Source organism: Oncorhynchus gorbuscha, linkage group LG01 (genome assembly GCF_021184085.1).
Source record: "Oncorhynchus gorbuscha isolate QuinsamMale2020 ecotype Even-year linkage group LG01, OgorEven_v1.0, whole genome shotgun sequence".
NCBI lineage: Eukaryota > Metazoa > Chordata > Actinopteri > Salmoniformes > Salmonidae > Oncorhynchus > Oncorhynchus gorbuscha.
Window position 1 is genome coordinate 21,591,756 of NC_060173.1, and position 23,378 is coordinate 21,615,133.

Genomic DNA, 23,378 nt, shown 5'->3' on the forward strand with positions numbered 1-23,378 from the left:
TTTTTATATTTAATACATAAACCTGTTTTGCTTTGTCATTATGGGGTACTGTGTGTAGATTGAGGGAAAATAACTATTTAATCCATTTTAGAATAAGGCTGTAACGTAACAAAACGTGGGAAAAGTCACCAGGTCAGAATACTTTCCAAATGCACTGTACATGTCTATTTATGAAGAAAATAAATCACATTGATTAACTCTTTGGTCCTATCACAGTTAACTTACTGATGGTGTTGCCTACTCCAGACGACTCATTTTTAGCCAAAAGTATTTAACTTTATTTGGAATGCTAAGCCAGACAAAATTAAATGTGCCTATTTATATAATGAATATGAGTTTGGGAGGCTAAAATGGTTAAATATTAAAGAATTAAATATATCACTAAAAGCTTCACTCATACATAGGTTATACTAAAACCTGAACTGGTTCTCCAGTAAATTATTAAGGCAAAAGTTGGAACAAAGAATGAGCTTTTATACGCATTACCACTTCTCATTTCCAACAAATTGAAAATTAAACATTGTTAAAAGTATCACCCTTTCTTAAACAAGCCATACAAAGCTGGTTACAATTTCAATTTTATCCTCCAGAAAAAAAGAAACAAATATTACAACAATTATGGTTAAACTCAAATATAGTGATTGATTTAAAAAAAACTAAGGTGTTTAAATTCTATTATATTTATTAATGATACTATGAATAGAAACGGTGCAGCTATCAAAAATAAATGAGAATGTCTGCTCAATCCAAATTTACAACCAACTGATTGCATCATTATCGCAAAAAGGAGAACTTGTTTGTCTGCCATATATTAAAGATACGAATTGGCATGAATAGACAAATATACCAGTTTCATTTGAGGATTTTATTATTATTATTATTCTTATCATTACAGCTGCGCCATACAGGTTGCAAAATAAATGGGCAGAGATGTTCGATGTACCGATTCCATGGCATATGAACTGATACAAAAAAACAATACTTGATTCAACACTTCAAACAACCTCAGCTCGGTATATTTTGAGGGTGGTTTAGGGTGATAGGTGGGATGGGCTAAGAGTTGCTGAGGGGTGAGATGAAGAGCTTATGTTTGGTCATGTATTATTGTATGTGATTGCTGTATATAAAAGTACCATGTATGTCAAATGTGTAAATCAACTGTATATATAAAGTGTGATATGTAAAATGTATGTATATGTAGCATAACAGATGTAAAAACAAAATAAGATATTTGTGTAATCCGAAGAGGGGGCGTGGGTTAATAAAAAATAAATAATTATAATATATATTTTTTAAGATAGTGTGTAAACATCTTTATGTGTCCCTTTGAAGTGTCCCTCTGAAGTATTCCTGGGTATTATTCTACAACATGCAAGAACACAGATTGAAACAGGGAGTGACTGATTTTATCCAATAAGAAATGCTCATTTCGTTTTTCCATTTCAAAATGCTTTGCTATGATATGCCATAATGAATACTACCCTGTTCTCATGATGGCAGAACATTATTTTAGCACACTAAGTGATCAGGCATGTCATCCTTTCCCAAAAGACATCTGTCTGTTGGAACCAGACTGGGCCAAATATGGACACTGTCCCCCACTCGTCCTCTACCTCCTATCTCTGCTTTCACTAAAACCTCTCACTGCACAAGGCTGAGAAAGCGGAACAGCACTGGCTGGACTTCTCAGTGCTCGCTCAGTCATGTGGTCTGGGTTTCTGTAAGCCTAAGGAACTCGCTGTCTCAAAGTATTGTGTTGGTTTGGAATTCCCTATTGGTGGTGTACGTATGTGTGTGTAGGTATGTGGAATGGGTGTGTGGTGGTATGATGCATTGTTCTGCTTCGTGTCCTCTGTTTGACTGTCATGGCTCTGGTCTCTGTGCTGAGATGAACAATTCCACCAATTCCACCAGGAGAGCTTTGTGTGGGCTAGCACTGAGATGGAGGCTTGTTGACTTGAATATTGTATCGATCATCACTTATGCCTTTGAAAAGTTCAAATGTATGACCAACACTAATGTGTGTGTGTGCCTGCCGTGTGTGTGTGTGCCTGCGTACAGTATATTGTGTATGTTTAAGTGTGTCTCTTTGGTGCTGCTGTGGTTGTTCTACATTCACGGGTTGCTTAGCAAAGCAGAAATATAAGCCAGGTAAGACCCACCACGGGAATAGAGAGCGAGTCAGGGGCAGAGGGACTTATGTGAGGGCCCAGGGCCAAGTAAACATACACCAACAAACACACTCACAGTGTATTTTGAAGTCCTTGTACTGCCTGTCCTCGATGGCCACCACATACAGTGCAGCACGGTCGGGAAACATCAGACCGCCGGGTTTCTGTTTAAAATTTGGGGAGAAAAAAAGTACCTGCAATCAATCCTGCATAGAGGGACATCTCATTTCTCAGCTGTGCTGCATGTGAGAAGAAGCAGACACCAGGCCAGGTTATGTTTTTAATCCCTGGGTAAGTCAGTGAGGTTAGAGCACTTGTCATGCTGCTAGCATGTCTGGTCAGTGCATGTGAACACACACACACGCACACACACACCTACCAGCCACTTGTCCCTTGCAAAGATGACGGTATTGAGCATAGACTCGTAGAAGAGACAGTAGCCCATCCACTCTGAGATGATGATGTCAACCTTCTCTACTGGCAGCTCCACTTCCTCCACCTTGCCCCTGAAGATGGTGATAACTGCAAAACATACCATTACACACCATTAACATGGAGCAAATCACATTAGGTACAGTGGGGCAAAATGTATTTAGTCAGCCACCAATTGTGAAAATACATATTTTCCACCATAATTTGCAAATAAATTCATTAAAAATCCTACAATGTGATTGTCTGGATTTTTTTTTCTCATTTTGTCTGTCATAGTTGAAGTGTACCTATGATGAAAATTACAGGCCTCTTATCTTTTTAAGTGGGAGAACTTGCACAATTGGTGGCTGACTAAATACTTTTTTGCCCCACTGTATATTATTCATAGCCGTCTATTTACCACTACAAAATGATTCTGGCACTAAAACCGCACTGAACGAGCTAGATAAGGCCATAAGCAAACAAGAAAATGCTCACCTAGAAGCTGCGCTCCTAGTGGATGGGGACTTTAATGCAGGCAAACCTAAATCAGTTTTACCTCATGTGCAACCAGAGATAAATAAAACTCTAGACCACCTTTACTCCACACAGTGACAAAGCTCTCCCTCGCCCTCCATTTGGTATATCTGATCATAATTAGATCCTCCTGATTCCTGCTTATAAACAAAAACTAAAGCAGGAAGTACCAGTGACTTGCTCAATATGGAAGTGGTCCGATGAATCAAATGCTAAGCTACAGGACTGTTTTGCTAGCACAGACTGGAATGCGTTCAGGGATTCATCCAATGGCATTGAGGAGTACACCACCTCAGTCACCGGCTTCATCAATAAGTGCATCGACGACGTTGTCCCCACAGTGACTGTACTTACATATCCCAAACAGAAGCCATTGATTACGGGAAACATCCGCACTGAGCTAAAGGGTAGACTGCCGCTATCAAGGAGCAGGACACTAATCCGGACGCTTTTAAGAAATCCCGCTATGCCCTCAGACGAACCATCAAACAGGCAAAGTGTCAATACAGGACTAAGATTGAATCCTACTACACCGGCTATTAGGGACTACAAAGAGAGACCCAGCAGCGAGGTGCACAGTGACTCGAGCTTACACATTTCTTTAGTAAAATACTGCTGTCGTCTTCAAGGCAGAGGACATGTTTGTGTAGACCATGTATCTGATGCTGTCTGGACCAAAAGATTATTGCATGTCATACTATTTTTTTGGCCAGACAGCATCAGATACACAGGCTACATATAGTAAGACAGAGGGGGCCGTTTCGCTCGCTCGGATGCTTTCTCCAGTGAGATGTTTCAGCCACTTGTGAATTGAAGGATAAGTTGGCGGTGGTGCACAGTGCACTGTTATTTTGGATAAATGTTCAAAGGTAACCTACTTTTTGAACTGATTTGTTTGACAAATCACTAAATCCACCCCCTGAAAAAGGCCCTGTGCCTTGTGACTCCCCCTTACAGAGTCAAACCAGTGTTGCTCCAAATGTATCGCACCAGTTGACAAACAACAAAATCTCCATCTGGCTATCTTCACGTTTACCTGAGATCATCTGTAGAGTAAGTGCGCTTACAAATGACACAAAGACAAATATGTTAGCTCTGATCATACCAATGAGTTTCAGGCTCTGCTGAAGGCGTCTTATGCTGAAACGCAAGCCTGTCTGTTTGGTCCCATGAATAAAAACAAAGATCCTTTCGAGTCACCTGTTGAAGTGTCCTAGGCTAAGGAAAACGTTTTTGGATAATCAAGTTCCTCACTTGAGCGACTGATTCCCCTTCTGTTCAACCTAGGCTGAAGTGCTTTTGGGTAACGCAATAATGACAAGGAGTACAGTGTAATTTGGAGGCGAAAGAAACGCACACCTATTTAGGCGAGGTGCTGGCTAGCGGTGTAGAACACTTCAAAACTTAAGGGGGGGGGGGGGGGGGGTGAGGGGGATTACTTAATACCTAGGATAGGATAAGTAATCCCTCTCACCCCCCCGCCCCCTTAAGTTTTAGATGCACTATTGTAAAGTGACTGTTCCACTGGATGTCATAAGGTGAATGCACCAATTTGTAAGTCGCTCTGGATAAGAGCGTCTGCTAAATGACTTAAATGTAATGTAATGTAAATGTAAAATGTAAAGGAGAGCCGCACACTCTAAGAGCTCAGATGCAATAATTTAATAACCAACATTCGCACAGATGATTGAAGACAGCTTGCAATAATATTACATTATTGCATCTGAGCTCCTAGAGTGTGCGGCTCTCCTTTCTTTTTCAAGGAATAGAGTGCATCATGGAAAATTAGGTGACCTTGCCTACAGCACACAGACGACATTTCTATTCACTTTACACATGTTGTTTCTGACATTCAGATCAAATCAGATTTACACTTTAATGATGACTGAATAGTGGGCTCAAAGTACTGTTGTAGCCACAAAAACGTATCGCTTGAAATTAAAGTTGAACAAATTTAAAGTCCTTTTCCAGTCAGTATGCGCTTTGTCTACACATACAGTGCATTCGGAAAGTATTCAGACTCCTCACATTTTGTTACATTACAGCCTTATTCTAATATGGATTAAATCGGGGGAGGTTTCAAACTATAGCCCATAATGGCAAAGCAGAAACAGGTTTTTATAATTATAAAATAGGTTAATATATGAATATTATATGAATATAAAAAACTGAAATATGGCATTTACATAAGTAATCAGAACCTTAACCCTGTTGAAGCATCTTTGGCAGCGATTACAGCTTTGAGTCTTGGGTATTTTTTATTTTACCTTTATTTAACTAGGCAAGTCAGTTAAGAACTAATTCTTATTTTCAATGACGGCCTAGGAACAGTGGGTTAACTGCCTGTTCAGGGGCAGAACGACAGATTTTTACCTTGTCAGCTTGGGGATTTTTGAACTTGCAACCTTTCGGTTACTAGTCCAACGCTCTAACCACTAGGCTACCCTGCCCAGGTCTTCTCCCATTGTTCTTTGCAGATCCTCTCAAGCTCTGTCAGGTTGGATGGGGAGCGTCGCTGCACAGCTATTTTCAGGTCTCTCCAGAGATGTTTGATCAGGTTCAAGTCCAGGCTCTTGCTGGGCCATTCAAGGACATTCAGAGACCGTCCCGAAGCCACTCCTTTTATTTTACCTTTATTTAACTAGGCAAGTCAGTTAAGAACAAATTCTTATTTTCAATGACGGCCTAGGAACAGTGGGTTAACTGCCTGTTCAGGGGCAGAACAGGTTTTTTACCTTGTCAGCTCATGGATTTGAACTTGCAACCTTCTGGTTACTAGTCCAACGCTCCAAACACTAGGCTACCCTGCCGCCGCGTTCTAGTGGCTGTTCAGAGTTGTCCTGTTGGAAGGTGATTCTTTGCCCCAGTCTGAGGTCCTGACAGGTTTTCATTGCTCCGTTCACGTCACGGTTCCCTCAATCCTGACTAGTCCCTGCCGCTGAAAAACATCCCGACACCATGATGCTGCCACCACCATGCTTCACCGTAGGGATGATGCCAGGTTTCCTCCAGACATCTCACTTGGCATTCAGGCCAAAGAGTTCAATCTTGGTTTCATCAGACCAGAGAATCTTGTTTCTCATGGTCTGAGAGTCCTTTAGGTGCCTTTTGGCAAATCCCACGTATGCTGTGCCTTTACTGAGGAGTGGCTTCCATCTAGCCACTCAACAATAAATGCCTGAGTGGTCGAGTGCTGCAGAGATGGTTGTCCTTCTGGAAAGTTCTCCAACTCTGGAGCTCTGTAAGAGTGTTTGGCCAGGCGGCCAGCTTTAGGAAGAGGCTTGGTGGTTCCAAACTTCTTCCATTTAAGAATGAAGGAGGCCACTGTGTTCTTGTTGCATACATTTTTTGTACCCTTCCCCAGATATGTGCCTCAACAAAATCCTGTCTCAGAGCTCTACGGACAATTCCTTCGACCTCAAGGCTTGGTTTTTGCTCTGACATGCACCATCAACTGTGGGACCTTATATAGACGGGTGTGTACCTTTCCAAATCATGTTCAATCAATTGAATTTACCACAGGAGGACTACAATCAAGTTGTAGAAACATCTCAAAGATGATCAATGGAAACAGGATGCAACGGAGCTCAATTTCGAGTCTCATAGCAAAAGGTCTGAATACTTTTGTAAATAAGATTTCTGTTATTTTTATAAATAATAACTGTTTTAGTTTGTCATTATGGGGTGTTGTGTGTAGACTGACGAGGACAATCTTTAATTTAATCAATTTTAGAATATTGCTGTAACATAATAAAATGTGGAAAATGCCAAGGGTCTGAATACTTTCCAAATGCACTGTATGTTTTCTAAGTGGTGGCTATCCCTATACAGAGCCACACAGCCAGTCCATAATGTTCTCATATAAATCAGCTCACCTGGAGGCTAAAGAAAATAAGTGGATTCTCACTCCGGCTGAGACGAGTTGGCGACAATCACGTTTCTTCTCCTACCTGGAGTTATTGAATACAGTTTCTCAGAGAACAGAAGTCTTTGTCATCATGAAAATGAACGCTCCCAGGCTTGGTACCAGTTACCACTCTGTCATTGGCTTTCCAAAAGCTTCGCCAAACACACTGGAAGTTGCAAATGAGCTGGTCCACACAATTACTCCATCCATATTTAACAGGCAGGGCTTTGGAAAGATTGATTTTGCTGATGCTACTTTTTGTCTATGCTATTATTTTGTTAGAGCTTAAATCGCAACTTGGCTGTTAGCTGAGTAAACATTTTGCATGAATATGTGATTACTCCCCTATTAAATATCACTGTACAAATTGTGAAATTGATCCCCAAGAAGTAAACTCACTTGTTTTCTACAGAGAAGTGAGAATATAGTTACTTTCGCATTATGTTTTTAATTAGCCATATTTCCTCTCACACAGATGGACAACTTCCCACGATCTTGGTGAATCCTCCCCTTTTAGACAATGACAGTCACGGTCACATCTTTGTTGTACTGCATCTCTGAGGAGAAAAGTAAATAGGCACAGTGAATAAGACCTTCAGCTCTTACCACTGTCCAGGTGGTTAGACTTGATGATTTTCTCAGAGTATTCCGATATACTGGAACATTCAATCTGGGGAAAAAACAAAACAAACATCACTTCAAACATTTTGACAACGATATCACTGATCAAGGAAAACTAATTAACTGAAAAAATACTTAATGGCACTATTGTGCATCAGATGTGTGGATGACAAAGCAAATCAACAATGGTGGAATATGCTGCTCTCTAACTCCATCCAACAGATGAGTTCTGAGAAAGTAGTTGGCACTGGAAGTCCAGTCCAGAAACTGTTTGTGATGTTAAATAGACAGCTACGAAAACTAAAGATGAAAAGTCCCTTGGTAAAAAAATATGGTCTTCAACTTATAACGGGGTATTCTAACAAAGGTCAGCAAAAACTTGAGCGTTCCTTCATATTATTGATCGCACACCAGCTGTTGTTAAATAGACACCCATCCTCCCTTCGTCTTACCACAGTCTGCAGTCCAGTCTTGATGATCGATAGCAAAAACAGGCGAGATGTACAGTTGAAGTCGGAAGAACACATAGGTTGGAGTCATTGACCTCTTGAAACTCTGGGGGCAGTATTTCATTTTTGGATGAAAAACGTTCCCGTTTTAAACAAGATATTTTGTCACGAAAAGATGCGCGACTATGCATATAATTGACAGCTTTGGAAAGAAAACACTGATGTTTCCAAAACTGCAAATATATTGTCTGTGAGTGCCACAGAACTAATGCTACAGGCGAAACCAAGATGAAACTTCAAACAGGAAGTGAGACAGATTTGTGAGGCGCTGTGTTCCAATGTCTCCTTATATGGCTGTGAATGCGCCAGGAACGAGCCTACACTTTCTGTCGTTTCCCCAAGGTGTCTGCAGCATTGTGACGTATTTGTAGGCATATCATTGGAAGATTGACCATAGACTACATTTACCAGGTGTCCGCCTGGTGTCCTCCGTCGAAATTTGTGCGTAATCTCCAGCTGCATGTATTTTTCCATGTGATTCAGAGAAACCAAACTTCCACGAATGATATATCATCGAATAGATATGTGAAAAACACCTTGAGGATTGATTCTGAACAACGTTTACCATGTTTTGTCGATATTATGGAGTTAATTTGGAAAAAAGTTTAGCGTTTTGTGACTAAATTTTCGGGGGTTTTTCTTAGCCAAACGTGATGAACAAAACAGAGCGATTTCTCCTACACAAATAATAGTTTTGGAAAAACTGAACATTTGCTATCTAACTGAGAGTCTCCTCATTGAAAACATCCGAAGTTCTTCAAAGGTAAATGATTTTATTTGAATGCTTTTCTTGTTTTTGTGAAAATGTTGCCTGCTGAATGCTAGGCTTAATGCTATGCTAGCTATCAATACTCTTACACAAATGCTTGTTTTGCTATGGTTGAAAAGCTTATTTTGAAAATCTGAGATGACAGTGTTGTTAACAAAAGGCTAAGCTTGAGAGCCAATATATTTATTTCATTTCATTTGCGATTTTCATGAATAGTTAACGTTGCATTATGGTAATGAACTTGAGGCTATAACACAAATCATTTTCCCAACAATTGTTTACAGACAGATTATTTCACTGTATCACAAGGCCTACCTTCAAACTCAGTGCCTCTTTGCTTGACATCATGTGAAAATCAAAAGAAATCAGCCAACACCTCAGAAAAAAATTGTAGACCACAAGTCTGGCTCATCCTTGGGAGCGATTTCCAAATGCCTGAAGGTACCACGTTCATCTGTACAAACAATAGTACGCATGTATAAACACCATGGGATAACAGCCATCATACCACTCAGGAAGGAGACGCATTCTGTCTCCTAGAGATGAACGTACTGGTGCGAAAAGTGCAAATCAATCCCAGAACAGCAGCAAAAGACCTTGTGAAGATACTAGAGGAAACAGGTACAAAAGGATCTATATCCACAGCAAAAAGAGTCCTATATCGACATAACCTGAAAGGCCGCTCAGCAAGGGAGAAGCCACTGCTCCAAAACCGCCATAAAAAAAGCCAGACTACGGTTTGCAACTGCACATGGGGACAAAGATCGTACCTTTTGGAGAAACGTCCTCTGTGTCAGGACCCGGTTACGAACCCGGGTCTCCGGAGTGAGAAACAGTCACTTAACCAACTGAGCCACGAATAGTCGGCAGAACCCAGAAGATGAGGCAGACACAGCAGTACTTGAGACGGTGTATTTAATGAAGTAAAAAGTAAAGTTCTTCAGGAAAACATGTAACTCCACAACCTCAAAAGGAATTCCACAAGAACAAAGGTAATCCTACAAGACAAAAAGGTAAATCCACAAGGTGGAAGGTATAGCACAAAAAGCCTCAAAAGATACTCAAAAAAACAAACAAGAACAAAAAAAATAATTCCACAAGAGAGTCCACCGGGATCAACAAGAGTTCACAGAGTACTAGGGCTGGGTGCTAACATACAAACACAGAGAACAGAACTGAGGAAAACAAAGGGTTTAAATACAATCAGGGGAAACGAGGCACAGGTGCAAATAATAATGGGGATCAAGGGGAAACAAAAGGTCAAAAGGCACAATGGGGGCATCTAGTGACCAAAAACCGGAACAACCCTGGCCAAATCCTGACACTCTGGTCTGATGAAACAAAAATATAACTGTTTGGCCATAATGACCAGCGTTATGTTTGGAGGAAAAAGCGGGAGGCTTGCAAGCCAAAGAACACCATTTCAACCGAGAAGCACAGGGGTGGAAAAATCATGTTGTGGAGTGTTTTGCTGCAGAAGGGACTGGTGCACTTCACAAAATAGATGGCATTATGAGGCAGGAAAATTATGTGGATATATTGAAGCAACATCTCATGACATCAGTCAGGAAGTTAAAGCTTGGTCACAAATGGGTCTTCCAAATGGTCAATGACCCCAAGCATACTTCCAATGTTGTGGAAAAATGGCTTAAGGACAACAAAGTCAAGGTACTGGAGTGGCCATCACAAAGCCCTGACCTCAATCCTATAGAAATGTTGTGGGCAGAACTGAAAAAGCGTGTGCGAGCAAGGAGGCCTACAAACCTGACTCAGTTACACACACTAACCCTTTGACACGTTGCTGCTACTGTCTATTATATATCCTGTTGCCTAGTGACTTTACCCCTACCTATATGTACACTGAACAACATGTAAAGTGTTGGTCCCATGTTTCATGAGCTGAAATAAAAGATCCCAGAAATGTTCCATCAGCACAAAAAGCTTATTTCTCTCACATGTTGTGCACAAATTTGTTTACATCCCTGTTAGTGAGCATTTCTCCTTTGCCAAGATAATCCATCCACCTGACAGGTGTGGTATGTCAAGAAGCTGATTAAACAGCATGATCATTACACAGGTGCACCTTGTGCTGAGGACAAAAGGCCACTCTAAAATATGCAGTTTTGTCACACAACACAATGCAACAGATGTTTCAAGTTGAGGGAGCGTGCAATTGGCATGCTGACTGCAGAAATAACCACCAGAGCTAGTGTCAGAAAATGTAATGTTCATTTCTCTACCATAACCCGCCTGTTGGCATGTTGTTGAGTGGTTTGCTGATGTCAACATTGCAAGCAGAGTGCCACATGGTGGCGGTGGGGGGGGTTATGGAATGGACAGGCATAAGCTACGGACAACGAACACAATTGCATATTAATCAATGGCAATTTGAACGCACAGAGATACCGTGACAAGATCCTGGAGGCTTTTCGTGCCATTCATCTGCCACCATCACCTCATGTCACAAGGATTGGTACACAATTCCTGGAAGCTGAAAATGTCCCGGTGCATACTCTCCAAACATGTCACCCGTTGATCATGTTTGGGATGCTCTGGATCAATGTGTTTGGCAACGTGTTCCAGTTCCAGCCAATATCCAGCAACTTCGCACAGCCATTGAAGAGGACTAGGACAAGAACGCACTGTATGTGACCAACAGATGCATATATGTATTCCCAGTCATGTGAAATCCATAGATTAGGGCCTAATTAATTTCCTTACAAATGAACTGTAACTCAGTAAAATATTTGAAATTGTTGCATGATGCGTTTAGTTTTGTTGAGTATACATCATTACCTCAATTACCTAGTACCATTGCACATCGACATAACAAGTACTTCCTGTATATAGCCATGTTATTTTTAGTCATTATTATTCGTTATTCACTGTAGTCGTTATTCCTTGTGTCACTATTACAATTTAATTTTGTATCTTTACCTTTAACTCTGCATTGTTGGAAAAGTATCCATAAGCAAGCATTTCACTGGTAGTCTACGCCTGTTGTTTACAAAGCATGACAAATAACATTTGATTTGAAGTCTTCTTCAGTAGAGTTGTAGAAACAAATAATATAACAGTCTGTCCTTTCCGGTGCTCAGCTGTCAGAGCTGTGTTCTTCAGGTAATGTACAATTTCATTTAACCAGGCAAGTCAGTTAAGAACAAATTCTTATTTACAATGATGGCCTACACCGGCCAAACCTAGACGACACTGGGCCAACTGTGCACTGCCCTATAGGACTCCCAATCACAGTCGGTTGTGATACAGCCTGAATTCGAACCAGGGTGTCTGTAGTGACACATCTAGCACTGAGATGCAGTGCCTTAGACTGCTGCGCCACTCGGGAACCCAAGTTCAGCAGGACCTGAAGAACCTCTCGCCATTGTCTCTCTCTCTCCCTTTCACACAGACACAGAGCAGCGAGTTAGGCATCTCAATAAAATGTCATATTTTCACACTTTGCTCTCTGCCTGTATAAAAAAGGATCTCTCCCCCTGTCAGTGGTACTCTGCCTCCCTGTCTGGCTTTCACCATGGCCATAGTCTGGCCCATAGTCTGGAACCCCACCAGGAGAGCCCAACAGCTCCCTATACACATTTTTCTACAATGAAAGCACTCATCCATCAACTGTGGAGACTTTCATTGAAAGCCTTCACATTAATAAAGCAGGCCCCGGGACACAGTCATACTGATCAATATTGAACTTTAAAAGTGTCAGGATTCTGAAGGTATCGATTTTTCCTCCATGTATGCTCCACAGCCTACTATGGATGTGTATGTCTGAGGTGTACAAGGGGAATCATGCTCTACACCACCCATGTGATCTCAATCTGTAATGAACTCTGGAAAACAGAGAGGAAAGGGCAACAGGGTGGAGCTGGCTAATGCTTGGGCCCTTCGTAAAGCCAGGGTAGAGGGACCCGGCTGAGGCCTGCCCGCTCCGTGCCTCGCTGTCCTGGGTCTGTCACCTGGGGAATGCCTGACCCTCTACACCCCAGTGCCCATGGTCATCTGCCAGGCTGCCACCGCATCTGTTCACCAAGGCTGTGTACCGATTTCTCCACTTGCCCAAGACGGGGACATATATCTACTTTCAGTGCCATTCCTGAGTGGGCACTCTCTCCCACAGAGGTCTATATGCCCCTCACATCTCTCAGCTCTCACTGGGGCCAGGAGGCATCACTACCTATCACCCCCAGGCAGTCACACAGCTCCTCCTACCTGGAGATAGTCTCCCATAGTCACACAGCTACCTCTTAGGAATAACTTATACTAGGTAGCCTTTCAGGCAGGAAAACATCTGCATAAGGACTGTTAAACTATTTAGTGTGAAGGACTTACAGTAGCAGAGATGTCATCACTGCTATAATTGGGTGTGCTTTTCCTGTTAATTAAACTCCTAGACTGTGGCTTATCAGTTCAGCAATGGTGATACAGGATTTTACTCCAATTGTGTGATTTAGAGTCTACCACTGCTTAGATATGATCCTCCATTTTGATACTGGGATGTCAGGTTTGATGTTCTGTATGAAAGGTCTTTGATCTGTTTTTTATAATAACATTAGATGTTCCTTTTCTCTGTGAAAGACCCTTTCTCTGACAGGGTGATGTTCTGTATGGAAGAGTTCAGAGTTGGCCTCGAGCCCAGATCTGTTCTCTGGGGTTTGTCTCTCTGGTGGAGTCTAAGTGATGGATCTGATAACGGCATGGCCCCAGAGCTCACAGTGAGAGCATAATAAAACCAAAGATGGGAAACTGCATATAGGTTGCAGTAGAATATAGATGGGAAATCAAAACCAATAAAACAGGAAAATAGAATGACAGATGGAACGATATAGTTGCAACTTGCAGGCAGTGAGAAGTTAGTGTTGCACAGCCTCGGTATTGGCAGAACATTTGTCCAAATTCACACACACACAAAGACAGTCTGGGGAGAGCGAGCAGATTGTCAGGCTAGGTTTCACAGCATTTCCTGATGCTGTTGGTCGCAATGGTTCTGACTGATAACATTCTAGTTTGAGACCGGACAGGGCGCATGGAGGGAGAAAGCTTTTCTTACCCCATACACGTGCTTGGCTCCCGCCTTGGCTGCAAACATGGACAGGATACCAGTCCCACTGCCCACATCAAGGACGATCTTGTCTTTAAAAGCGTGCTTGTTGTGGTACATGGAGTTTCTGTAGGTCAGCGTCCTCACTTCGTCCTTCAGCATCTCCTGCTCAGTGAAAAATGATTGATGTCAGGGTGGGAGATGTCCAAATCTAGATTTGTGTAGTATGGATAAAAATCATAATTGCACAGGCTATGTAGATATTAATCTGCAGTAATCCTACCCTTCCATTTCAGACACACTGGTACACAGTGAAAATCAATGCGCTACTGCATATCCCTCTTAAGTCATTTCAGCCATTCTCTCTCTGACAGAAACATTTACAGGCAGAAATGATTCAAACACATCTGACTTACATTCTAAAAATGTCACTGAATAAACCTAATCTCACAGGTCTAACTTGAAAGATGCTCTGCACCCTTCTGACATCTTCCTCCCTTACTCCCTAAAAACACAGTACATCTCTGGGGATGAGATGCACCACTGTGATATGTTCTAAAGTGGGCCAGTCTATTGTGACACAAACTTTACATAGTCATGTAAAGACACAGTAGGTAAGAAGTGGGCCTGTATTTACATGGTATCGCAAAGTAGGAATAATAATCATTATAATCATAATATAGAGTAGGAAGGCTCATCTAAACTCAAGCAAACCCCCCCCTTCTAATCTTTTGCTGATCATAGATCAGCACTACCACTTTGAGATGCTTGATACATTACATACAGCCACAGGGCAGCCCTACCTCATGGATGCCAAAGTGGGCGTAGGAGTCAAAGTAGTAGTCCCTGGAGGTCATCTCCTCAGGGTTGAGGAACTTGGCCATCTTTCCCCGGCCAGGGCAGCTGGGCAGGGAGGCAGCGTGGGGCGTATGGGGCGGCTGTGGGACATGGTGGATGGAGGGTACAGGCTTGGGCAGCGAGGTTGGCTGCACGCGCTGAGACTGGATGATGCGGATTGGCTGTGGCTGCTGCTAAGGGTTGGAGAGAATGGTAATACACAAAGTCTTCATGGGGCGGAGGCAGATAAGTCAAGTCTTCCATAGAGAAACAGTGGGTGAAGGGCATACTGAATGATGATAAAACTCAAAAACACAATGCATTGACTCTGGAGAACATAACACTGTTTGCATTCACCTCACAATCTGCGGGAAGCTTAAATCATGCAGACATTTATATTCTTTGATATTTTCATCTCTCAGCTGCCATTAGCTTTCCCATGGTGCCCCAGAGGTGAGGTCACAGAGCCTATTCTCCTAGACAACGATAACAGTATTGACCAGAGGTCTGTACGAAAAAGTACGGAAATGTATGCTCTCACTACTTATTGTAAGTCACTCTGGGTGAGAGCGTCTGCTAAATGACTAAAATGTAAATGTAAATGTCTGTCTGAGGAAAGCAGAAGATAAATAATTCTACACAGGTGTGCCTGTAAAACTCTGATAGTCACCTGCAATGAATGCTGGGAGAGCAGAGAAAAGCCTGTCTGATCAGCCCATAGCTCAGCAGGAGAAAAATGATCCAAAATGATCCCTCCTGGACATATTATCAGAGGACAGAGGGGGAAAAAATCTAATGTGAGCATTCAACTCAATCCATTTGTTCTATTCCTCGGTGCACATACATCTTAAGATTTAGACTTCACTCTCATGGCTGTCAGTGATATTGATCTGTTCTTGTTAAAAACAATAAGTGCTTCTCCTTTGTCTTGTGCTTTCAGCAGCCAATCTGACTGTGCAGCTTTGTCTTTGTCCTTGTTTTCTTTCGTAATGGGGATGGTCTAGCAGCAGCGGACTGAGCGGTCATCTATATGGGTACTGCAGTAATCTTTTTTTCACCACAATTTTTTATTCCTCAACTTTTACTCTCAAGCAGAAAATAGTACATTTTACATTTACATTTAAGTCATTTAGCAGACGCTCTTATCCAGAGCGACTTACAAATTGGTGCATTCACCTTATGACATCCAGTGGAACAACCACTTTACAATAGTGCATCTAAATATTTTAAGGGGGGGAGGGGGGGTGAGAAGGATTACTTTATCCTATCCTAGGTATTCCTTAAAGAGGTGGGGTTTCAGGTGTCTCCAGAAGGTGGTGATTGACTCCGCTGTCCTGGCGTCGTGAGGGAGTTTGTTCCACCATTGGGGAGCCAGAGCAGCGAACAGTTTTGACTGGGCTGAGCGGGAACTGTACTTCCTCAGTGGTAGGGAGTACAGTACAATTGCCATGTCAAGCATGTAAAGAAAACAGCAGCCTTTAGCCGCTGCAGTGAATTGCCAAGCTGAGATCCACTGGTATTATCTATTTACTGGTGTTCCATCGGGAAATGACACACAATGAGTGCAATTCACTTCATGTGAAATATGACAGCACATCCCAAAACAGCAGGGAATATTTTACTCAGGAACATCCACAAAAACAGAATAAAACTCCACTACTTTCTATCTCCTAAAGTTCAGTGAGTTGTATTGTCCTGCAATGGACCTCAGACTCTCTGAATGAATGTTAATTTGAAACATTAATTAAATAAATGCTGAGATCCTTCCCTAAATCTGTTAAGTTGCTGTGCTCAACATCAGATGCCTGAAGAGAATGTTCCAGGGTGTATAGAATGACAGAGAAAAAGGTAATTCCACTAAGCACAGACACTCAGAATGCAAGAGCGGAATGATGGGTCCTTTGTGTGAAAGGGGAACGTGCAATCTGACGTTTTTAAGGTTAAGACACTGTACAGGATGTGTCCCCGTCGTCAACCTCTGTTCACTGACCAGTCAGATTTGGACTTCAACATGTTGTCTTGTTATTTGGGAGGAGCATTATTTTGGCTAGTGTAAACCACAGCCCCTTAACCCTCAAGTGACCTCTTCAGTCCTTGGTGTCTGGAGAACAACCACAGTAGACAAATAAATCAGAATTCTGTACAGTACAAATGAAAAACAAGCTGAAACAGAAATAGGTGCATGGCAGATTATGCTGCTCTTCATCAGAATAGACATGACAAACTCCCCATAAATTAATGACTGATATTGACCATGGTTCCCTAAGAGCAATTTGTGCATGAAGGAATCATTGCTCTCAGGGCTAGTCTACCGCATTTGGGGCCCCGGGGCACTAGCCTCTAACACATTTTGTGGGAAGAATTTGCAGTTTTATAATGCTATTCTATACATTCTGTCATGAGACTGAGAGTAAATATTGCAGTTTTAAAGCTAAATTCCTGCAATTCTACACTTTCTGCCATGGGTAAGAGAGAAAAATGTGCTGTTTTATCTCATGCTATTGTTTACATTTTGCCATGAGGCTGAGGGAAAATGTTACAGTTTTAAAGATAATTTCCTCCTATTTTGCCATGAAGCATAGATCATTTAAAAGTGTTAAAGCCCATTTACTGCAATTGTACACATTTTGCTATCACATGCTATCTGTGCGGTCGTCGGTCCCGGGTCGCGTGCCCTGTGTGACCGTTCTGTATTCTGGCCCTGGTCAGGGGAGTCTATCACTTTCACAAGTCAAGAAAACCACTGTGGATCTGGGCTCCTGCCACCACGGCACTCAAACACTTCACATCCAACTAGACTCATTCCATTACTTCAGGGGAGGGCTCCATTACCCTCAGATAATGGTCTTAGTCCGCTTACTACACTCTACCTTAGTAATGACATTATTATCCGCATCTGAAAGAACTTTGTGGATGAATAATTTACAGAAGACCTTTTGAAAAACAGAGTGCCAGTCTGCCTCTTATATGTAAGTGTATGTGCCAACATGTCAGCAGAGAGAAGTAGTTTTTGAATCATTGGAAGCAGCAGCACCCAATGCTATCTGGGATTCTTGGGACATCCCTACGGTTGAACATTTTGGGGAAACTTTCTGTGGAAATCAACAGGAATGTATGGGAATTAACGGGAACATATGGGAATTAACGAAAATATATGCAACTTAAGATTAATACCATTTAAATGTAGATGTTTTTCGCATTGGATATATTTACCATATTATATGGAGACAGAAACATAAATCTTTGACCTTATCATAAGTAGACAATTGCAAATGATTAAATCCTTCCAGGAGAAATAAAAAAATAAAATGTTACTTACGAATTGAACTTGATTTAAATGAGTCTTCACATGGGATGATTTCACTGAACAAAAGAAAGAATATTGAATGATCCCCAATGATCCATCGCATCTCCCAAAAACATTTTCTACATACTTCAGTAAAATCATAGTCTAGAAACTAAAGCTTTCGTTGTCTTCCTCTCAGGCTCCCATGTCTTCTCCCTGGACCTCCTCAATGTCCACCTCTTGAACATCAGACTCTGAGGCCTATTCTTCACTGTCACTTTCCAACCTTATTGAGGATGGCTTGTTGTCAGGCTCAAAAAGCCTCAAATTTGCTCGGATGGCCACCAATTTTTCAACCCTTGTATTGGTCAGCCTGTTGCGTGCCTTGATGTGTGTCCCCAAACAAGGACCAGTTGCGCTCTGAGGCAGCTGATGTTGGTGGGATTTGGAGGATGGAGGCAACAGGGGAAAGAGCCTCAGATCCACAAAGTTCCTTCCACCAGGTGGCTGATGAGATATGTTGCTTGGAAGTGTACTTCGCCAGACTGACAAGAACCTTGCCCTCATCCAGGCGAAGGTGGCAAGACACAGTAGTGATGACACCACAGGCCTTGTTGATCTCTGCACCACACAGGATGCTCTTGCCATTATACTTGGGGTCCACCATGTACGCTGCAGCATGAATGGGCTTCAGGCAGAAGTCTTCAGGCTTTTTTATGTATTTCAGAACTGCAGTTTCCTCTGCTTGGAGCAACAGTGAAGTGGGCAGGGCAGAACAGATTTCTTCTCTTATATCTGCAAGCAGAGTCTGAACATCAGACAGGATGGCATTGTCTCCCTCAATCCATGCAATGGCTACTGCTATAGGTTTCAGGAGTTTCAGACTGCTTACCACTCTTTCCCCAAATACATCATCCAGGAGGATCCTCTTGATGGGGCAGGCCATATCGGCAGACTGTGATACGGTCATTTCTTGGAGAGACTCCTTCCCTTCCAGGAGACAGTCAAACATGATAACACCACCCCAACAGGTGTTGGACAGCTTCAATGTGATGTTCTTATTCTTCTCTCTTTGCTTGGTGAGGTAGATTGCTGCTGTAACTTGATGACCCTTCACATACCTAACCATTCCTTGGTTCTCGTAGAGTGTATCCATTGTTTTCAGTGCCATGATGTCCTTGAGGAGCAGATTCAATGCATGAGCAGCACAGTCATATGGGTGTGATGTGAGGGTAGACCAAGCATCCTTCATGTTCGCAACATTGTCTGTCACCAGTGCAAATACCTTCTGTGGTCCAAGGTCATTGATGACTTCCTTCAGCTCATCTGCAATGTAGAGACCAGTGTGTCTGTTGTCCCTTGTGTCTGTGCTCTTGTAGAATACTGGTTGAGGGGTGGAGTTTATGTAGTTAATTATTCCTTGGCCATGAACATTCGACCACACCTCAGAGATGATTGCAATACAGTGCAATGTTTTCTCTATGATTTGCTTGACCTTCACTTGAACTCTGCTGAACTCCGCATCCATCAAATTAGTAGATAAAGCATGTCTGGTTAGAGGGGTGTATGCTAGGCGAAGAACATTCAGAAATATCTTCCAATACACATTGCCTGTGAGCATCAGAGGTGAAACAGCATACACAGCTTGAGCAAGACATTCATCAGCATTTCTCTGACTACGTTCCACGATTGAGTCAAAAAAAACTTCTGATTCCAGGAGGACCATGAGCTGTTGCTATCAATAAGGTGTCTGATCATTTTCACCTCGAGTAGAAGTAGAGGGACTTTTGTCAGAGGTTGCTTGTTGTGAGCGCTGAGGGAACTTCATGCACTTGGCCAAATGATTCTGCATCTTTGTTGCATTTGTCACAAATGATTTGGCACAGTATTTGCAAATGTACAATGCTTTTCCATCTACATTTAGTTGCAGTGAAATGTCTCCACACATCAGGTCGTGCCCATGGCATTTTCCTATAAAGATTAGAAAAAAATTAGTAAAAAAATAAATACAATTCCATGTACAGATAAATAGTTAAGCAGTCAGATTAAACAACTCCTTTGTAAAATACATGTTTTAAAATTAAACATGTATGGAAACAGGTGAATTAACACTCCTCAGTTAGCAGGCTCAAGCAAGCTAAAACCCACATGGTAGCAAAAAACTAACTAGCAGAACTTCCTAACAAGTTAGAAATGATTTAAACACACTTTGCTGTAGGCTACTACTTACTAGTTAACAAAAAAATCATGCATGTCACATAAAATATATTCACCCCATCCAGTATTGTAATCAAAACTTACCAGAAAGCATGTAGTCCTTGGCTCAGACAGTGTAGTAGTGTGGGCTCAATAGCATCTCATTCGTGTGCAAAATCTTGAGAATCAGCTGTACATGTGATGGAAGAGTGCACTGCACATGTGATGGAAGAATGCATTGTGCACGCAGAGGGTTGCAATTCCATTGAATTGGGGATAGTTTAACCAAAATATGCCACAAGACCTAGAATTGTCTTATGTGTATCCCACAAAAAAAGTGTTCACTATTATGAGCAAACTTTTTTTGATGAATTTAAGCAAAATTCCCTAAATTCCCAGGCTTAACTTCCATGGAAAATGTCCAGAAAATGTTCAACCCTTTTTTAACTCTTGATATCCCTTAGTATCCCTAAACCCTCCCAGTAGTGGAAAAGTACCTAATTGTCAAACTTGAGTAAAAGTAAAGATTCCTTAGTAGAAAATGACTCAAGTAAAAGTCACCCAGTAAAATACTACTCGAGTAAAAGTCTAAAAGTATTTGGTTTGAAAAAAAGTAAATGTAATGGATAAAATATACTTAAGTATCAAAAGTAAAAGTATAAATGCTCTAAAGTTCCTTATATTAAGCTAATCTTTTTAATTCGGAGATAGCTAGGGGCACACTCCAACACTCAGAAATAATTTACAAACGAAGAATTTTGCATTTTGTGAGTCCGTCAGATCACAGGCAGTAATCCGGGATGACCAGGGATGTTCTCTTGATTAGTGAGTGAATTTGACTATCTTCCTGTCCTGCTAAGCATTTTAAAAAATGAGGAGTACTTCTGGGTGTCAGGGAAAATGTATGGAGTAAAAAGCACATTTTATTTAGGAATGTAGTGAAGTAAAAGTAGTCAAAAATATAAATAGTTAAGTACAAATACCACAAAATACGACTTAAGTAGTACTTTAAAGTTTTATTACAGACCCTGCTCATACTTCTAAAGTGAAACTGATTTCTAGGCTGTCATATTATGCTGAGCAGATTGTTTTATGCTATGCATACAAATATGAGTTATGGACTTCCCAATACCCTATCCAACATTTAATAGAAATATATGCATTTTCCAAACACACTCAGCTAGGTACTGGTGATAAACACACATTACTGATTAAACTAAGGGACCTCTCACTCGTCTGAACGGGATTTTGGCCAGTCAGATTCCTGCTCAAATCTGTTTAAACACTCGCCTAACAATCTAACAACAAACTAAAAACATATGTTGGTTATAACACTCATTTTTAGTCGACAATTCGGCGCATGGTCCAGCAATGCAGCTACAGGACAAGGGAAGACGCACGAGCTCAAATATTCGCGCCCTAAATCACATCGCTCTGAATCTTTACCTGTGACGGAGTGCGACATTTCTCAGAATAAGAGACAAACAAATAGTTGGTGGCAGACACACGAGTAGGCTATCATTATGATAACTAGGCTACCATGAAACAGGGTGTCACAAGACTCAATTTATGCTCAGATAACAATTTGATGTCACAATTTTATGCTTTGATTAAAATTATATGGCATGAGTGGAGCATGCCAGTCACCGAAGGGCATTTGGTGCACAAGAGTGGACCCGATGAGTACTAGCAAATACATCTCAGAGGTACCAGCCTACTCTGGATGGGTTTTGCATCCTCGAAATGATAATCAAACCTGACAGCTCATTGCACTAGCCTATTCATCACTCATATATTTAGTGTAGCCTACATTAATTTATCGTAACTTGCACACCTACCTCAGTGCTCTCGGACTCCGCCATTTTTCTCCTGAGGAGCATACAGCGGGAGGAGTGTTTCATTCCCATAAGAGCCACAGAGATGGTGTCTCGATGTGGATAAAAATAGGATGAAATTGTATATATTTAAGGATTTAGTCGGAGTTCTGTTAGTAAAAAATGTTCCACATCATGACATTTTACAAAATGGATCTTACAATTCAAAGATTAAAATAGTACATAAAGTCCCACAAGAATAGCAACCCGTTTTAGCAGATAAACGTGTTCTGTAATCCAGAGTGCAAAAGTTACCTCTCTCACACATGTAGCTTTCTAGGACAGCATAAGGCAACCACTCTTCACTTTGCAACCTTTGGGCAAAATGAATCAATTAAACGGCATTCCATATTCTCCAGCGGTGTACGCTACTCCAGAGCAGGTGCGACGCACACAAGCAGAAATGTTCCCATCACATTTATGAACAAAATTGGTTTCTAAAAATAGAATCCAACGTCCCTATTGCTGTGATGTCTTGATCAGGCCTCATAGATGTTCATGTCAGCTCATTTTCCACGAAACTATTGCAACCATTGCCTATTTAACTAAGCCTATTAATAGCGCAGTAACTTGTCCTCTAATGAGCCCATTTCAGCGCAGGCAGCTCCAAAACGTAGAAGAGCTCACGCTTTGCTTGATCTAATTGCCATTTTGTCGAATTAAAAAGCAGCTTATTATATAAAGTTCAACTTTACTCTGGTTGAATGCGATGATAAGGCAGGAAGCAAGTCTTGATACTTGGAAGACATGGCACCACCACCTCACCGTGCACGTGAGACATCAGTCCATTCTGCTTGCTTGTCCACCTATTCCTATATTCAGTGAGACGATATAGGAATAGGTGTCTAGTCAGTGAATTTATGCTGCTCCAAAGCCGCGGGAAGAGCACCCCCTGAAAAATGTGAATATCTATATTTTTTTATTAAATATATTTACAAAAATATTAATACATTTTTTTAAATCACAAAAGTAGTGCAGTGGTTCCTTAATATTCCTGTATTAGCAGAAAGAATATTTGTAAATAATTTCAAATTGCCAGCTATAATATGCAATTGTGTTTGTGCCCTTTGTGCCCTTAGTTTATGCCTGAAACCGGGATTTATCCATGAAGAGCACACTTCTCCAGCGTGCCAGTGGCCATCAAAGGCAAGCATTTGTCAACTGAAGTCGGTGACTACGCCGACTGCAGTCAGGTCAAGACTCTGAAGAT

General features: G+C 41.5%; 1 protein-coding gene across 4 annotated transcripts in view; it reads right to left on the reverse strand.

Annotated features, from left to right (window-relative positions):
- The window catches only part of LOC124034627 (protein arginine N-methyltransferase 8-B), a 42,081-nt gene extending 19,106 nt beyond the window's left edge, over positions 1 to 22,975 (reverse strand). The window contains exons 1-7 of one of the 4 annotated variants that reach the window (XM_046348061.1): positions 22,424 to 22,975; positions 22,133 to 22,221; positions 14,779 to 15,003; positions 13,985 to 14,140; positions 7,633 to 7,696; positions 2,551 to 2,693; positions 2,248 to 2,335 (exon numbers count right to left, since the gene is read on the reverse strand). In XM_046348061.1, coding sequence (XP_046204017.1) covers positions 2,248 to 2,335; positions 2,551 to 2,693; positions 7,633 to 7,696; positions 13,985 to 14,140; positions 14,779 to 15,003; positions 22,133 to 22,221; positions 22,424 to 22,436 — 778 coding nt within the window. In that variant the 5' untranslated portion in view covers positions 22,437 to 22,975. Of the gene's footprint in view, positions 1 to 2,247; positions 2,336 to 2,550; positions 2,694 to 7,632; positions 7,697 to 13,984; positions 14,141 to 14,778; positions 15,007 to 15,482; positions 15,564 to 22,132 lie in introns of those variants that run through there. The other 3 variants (XM_046348052.1, XM_046348071.1, XM_046348080.1) reach the window with 3 other exon arrangements.
- Positions 22,976 to 23,378: the final 403 nt, after the last annotated feature.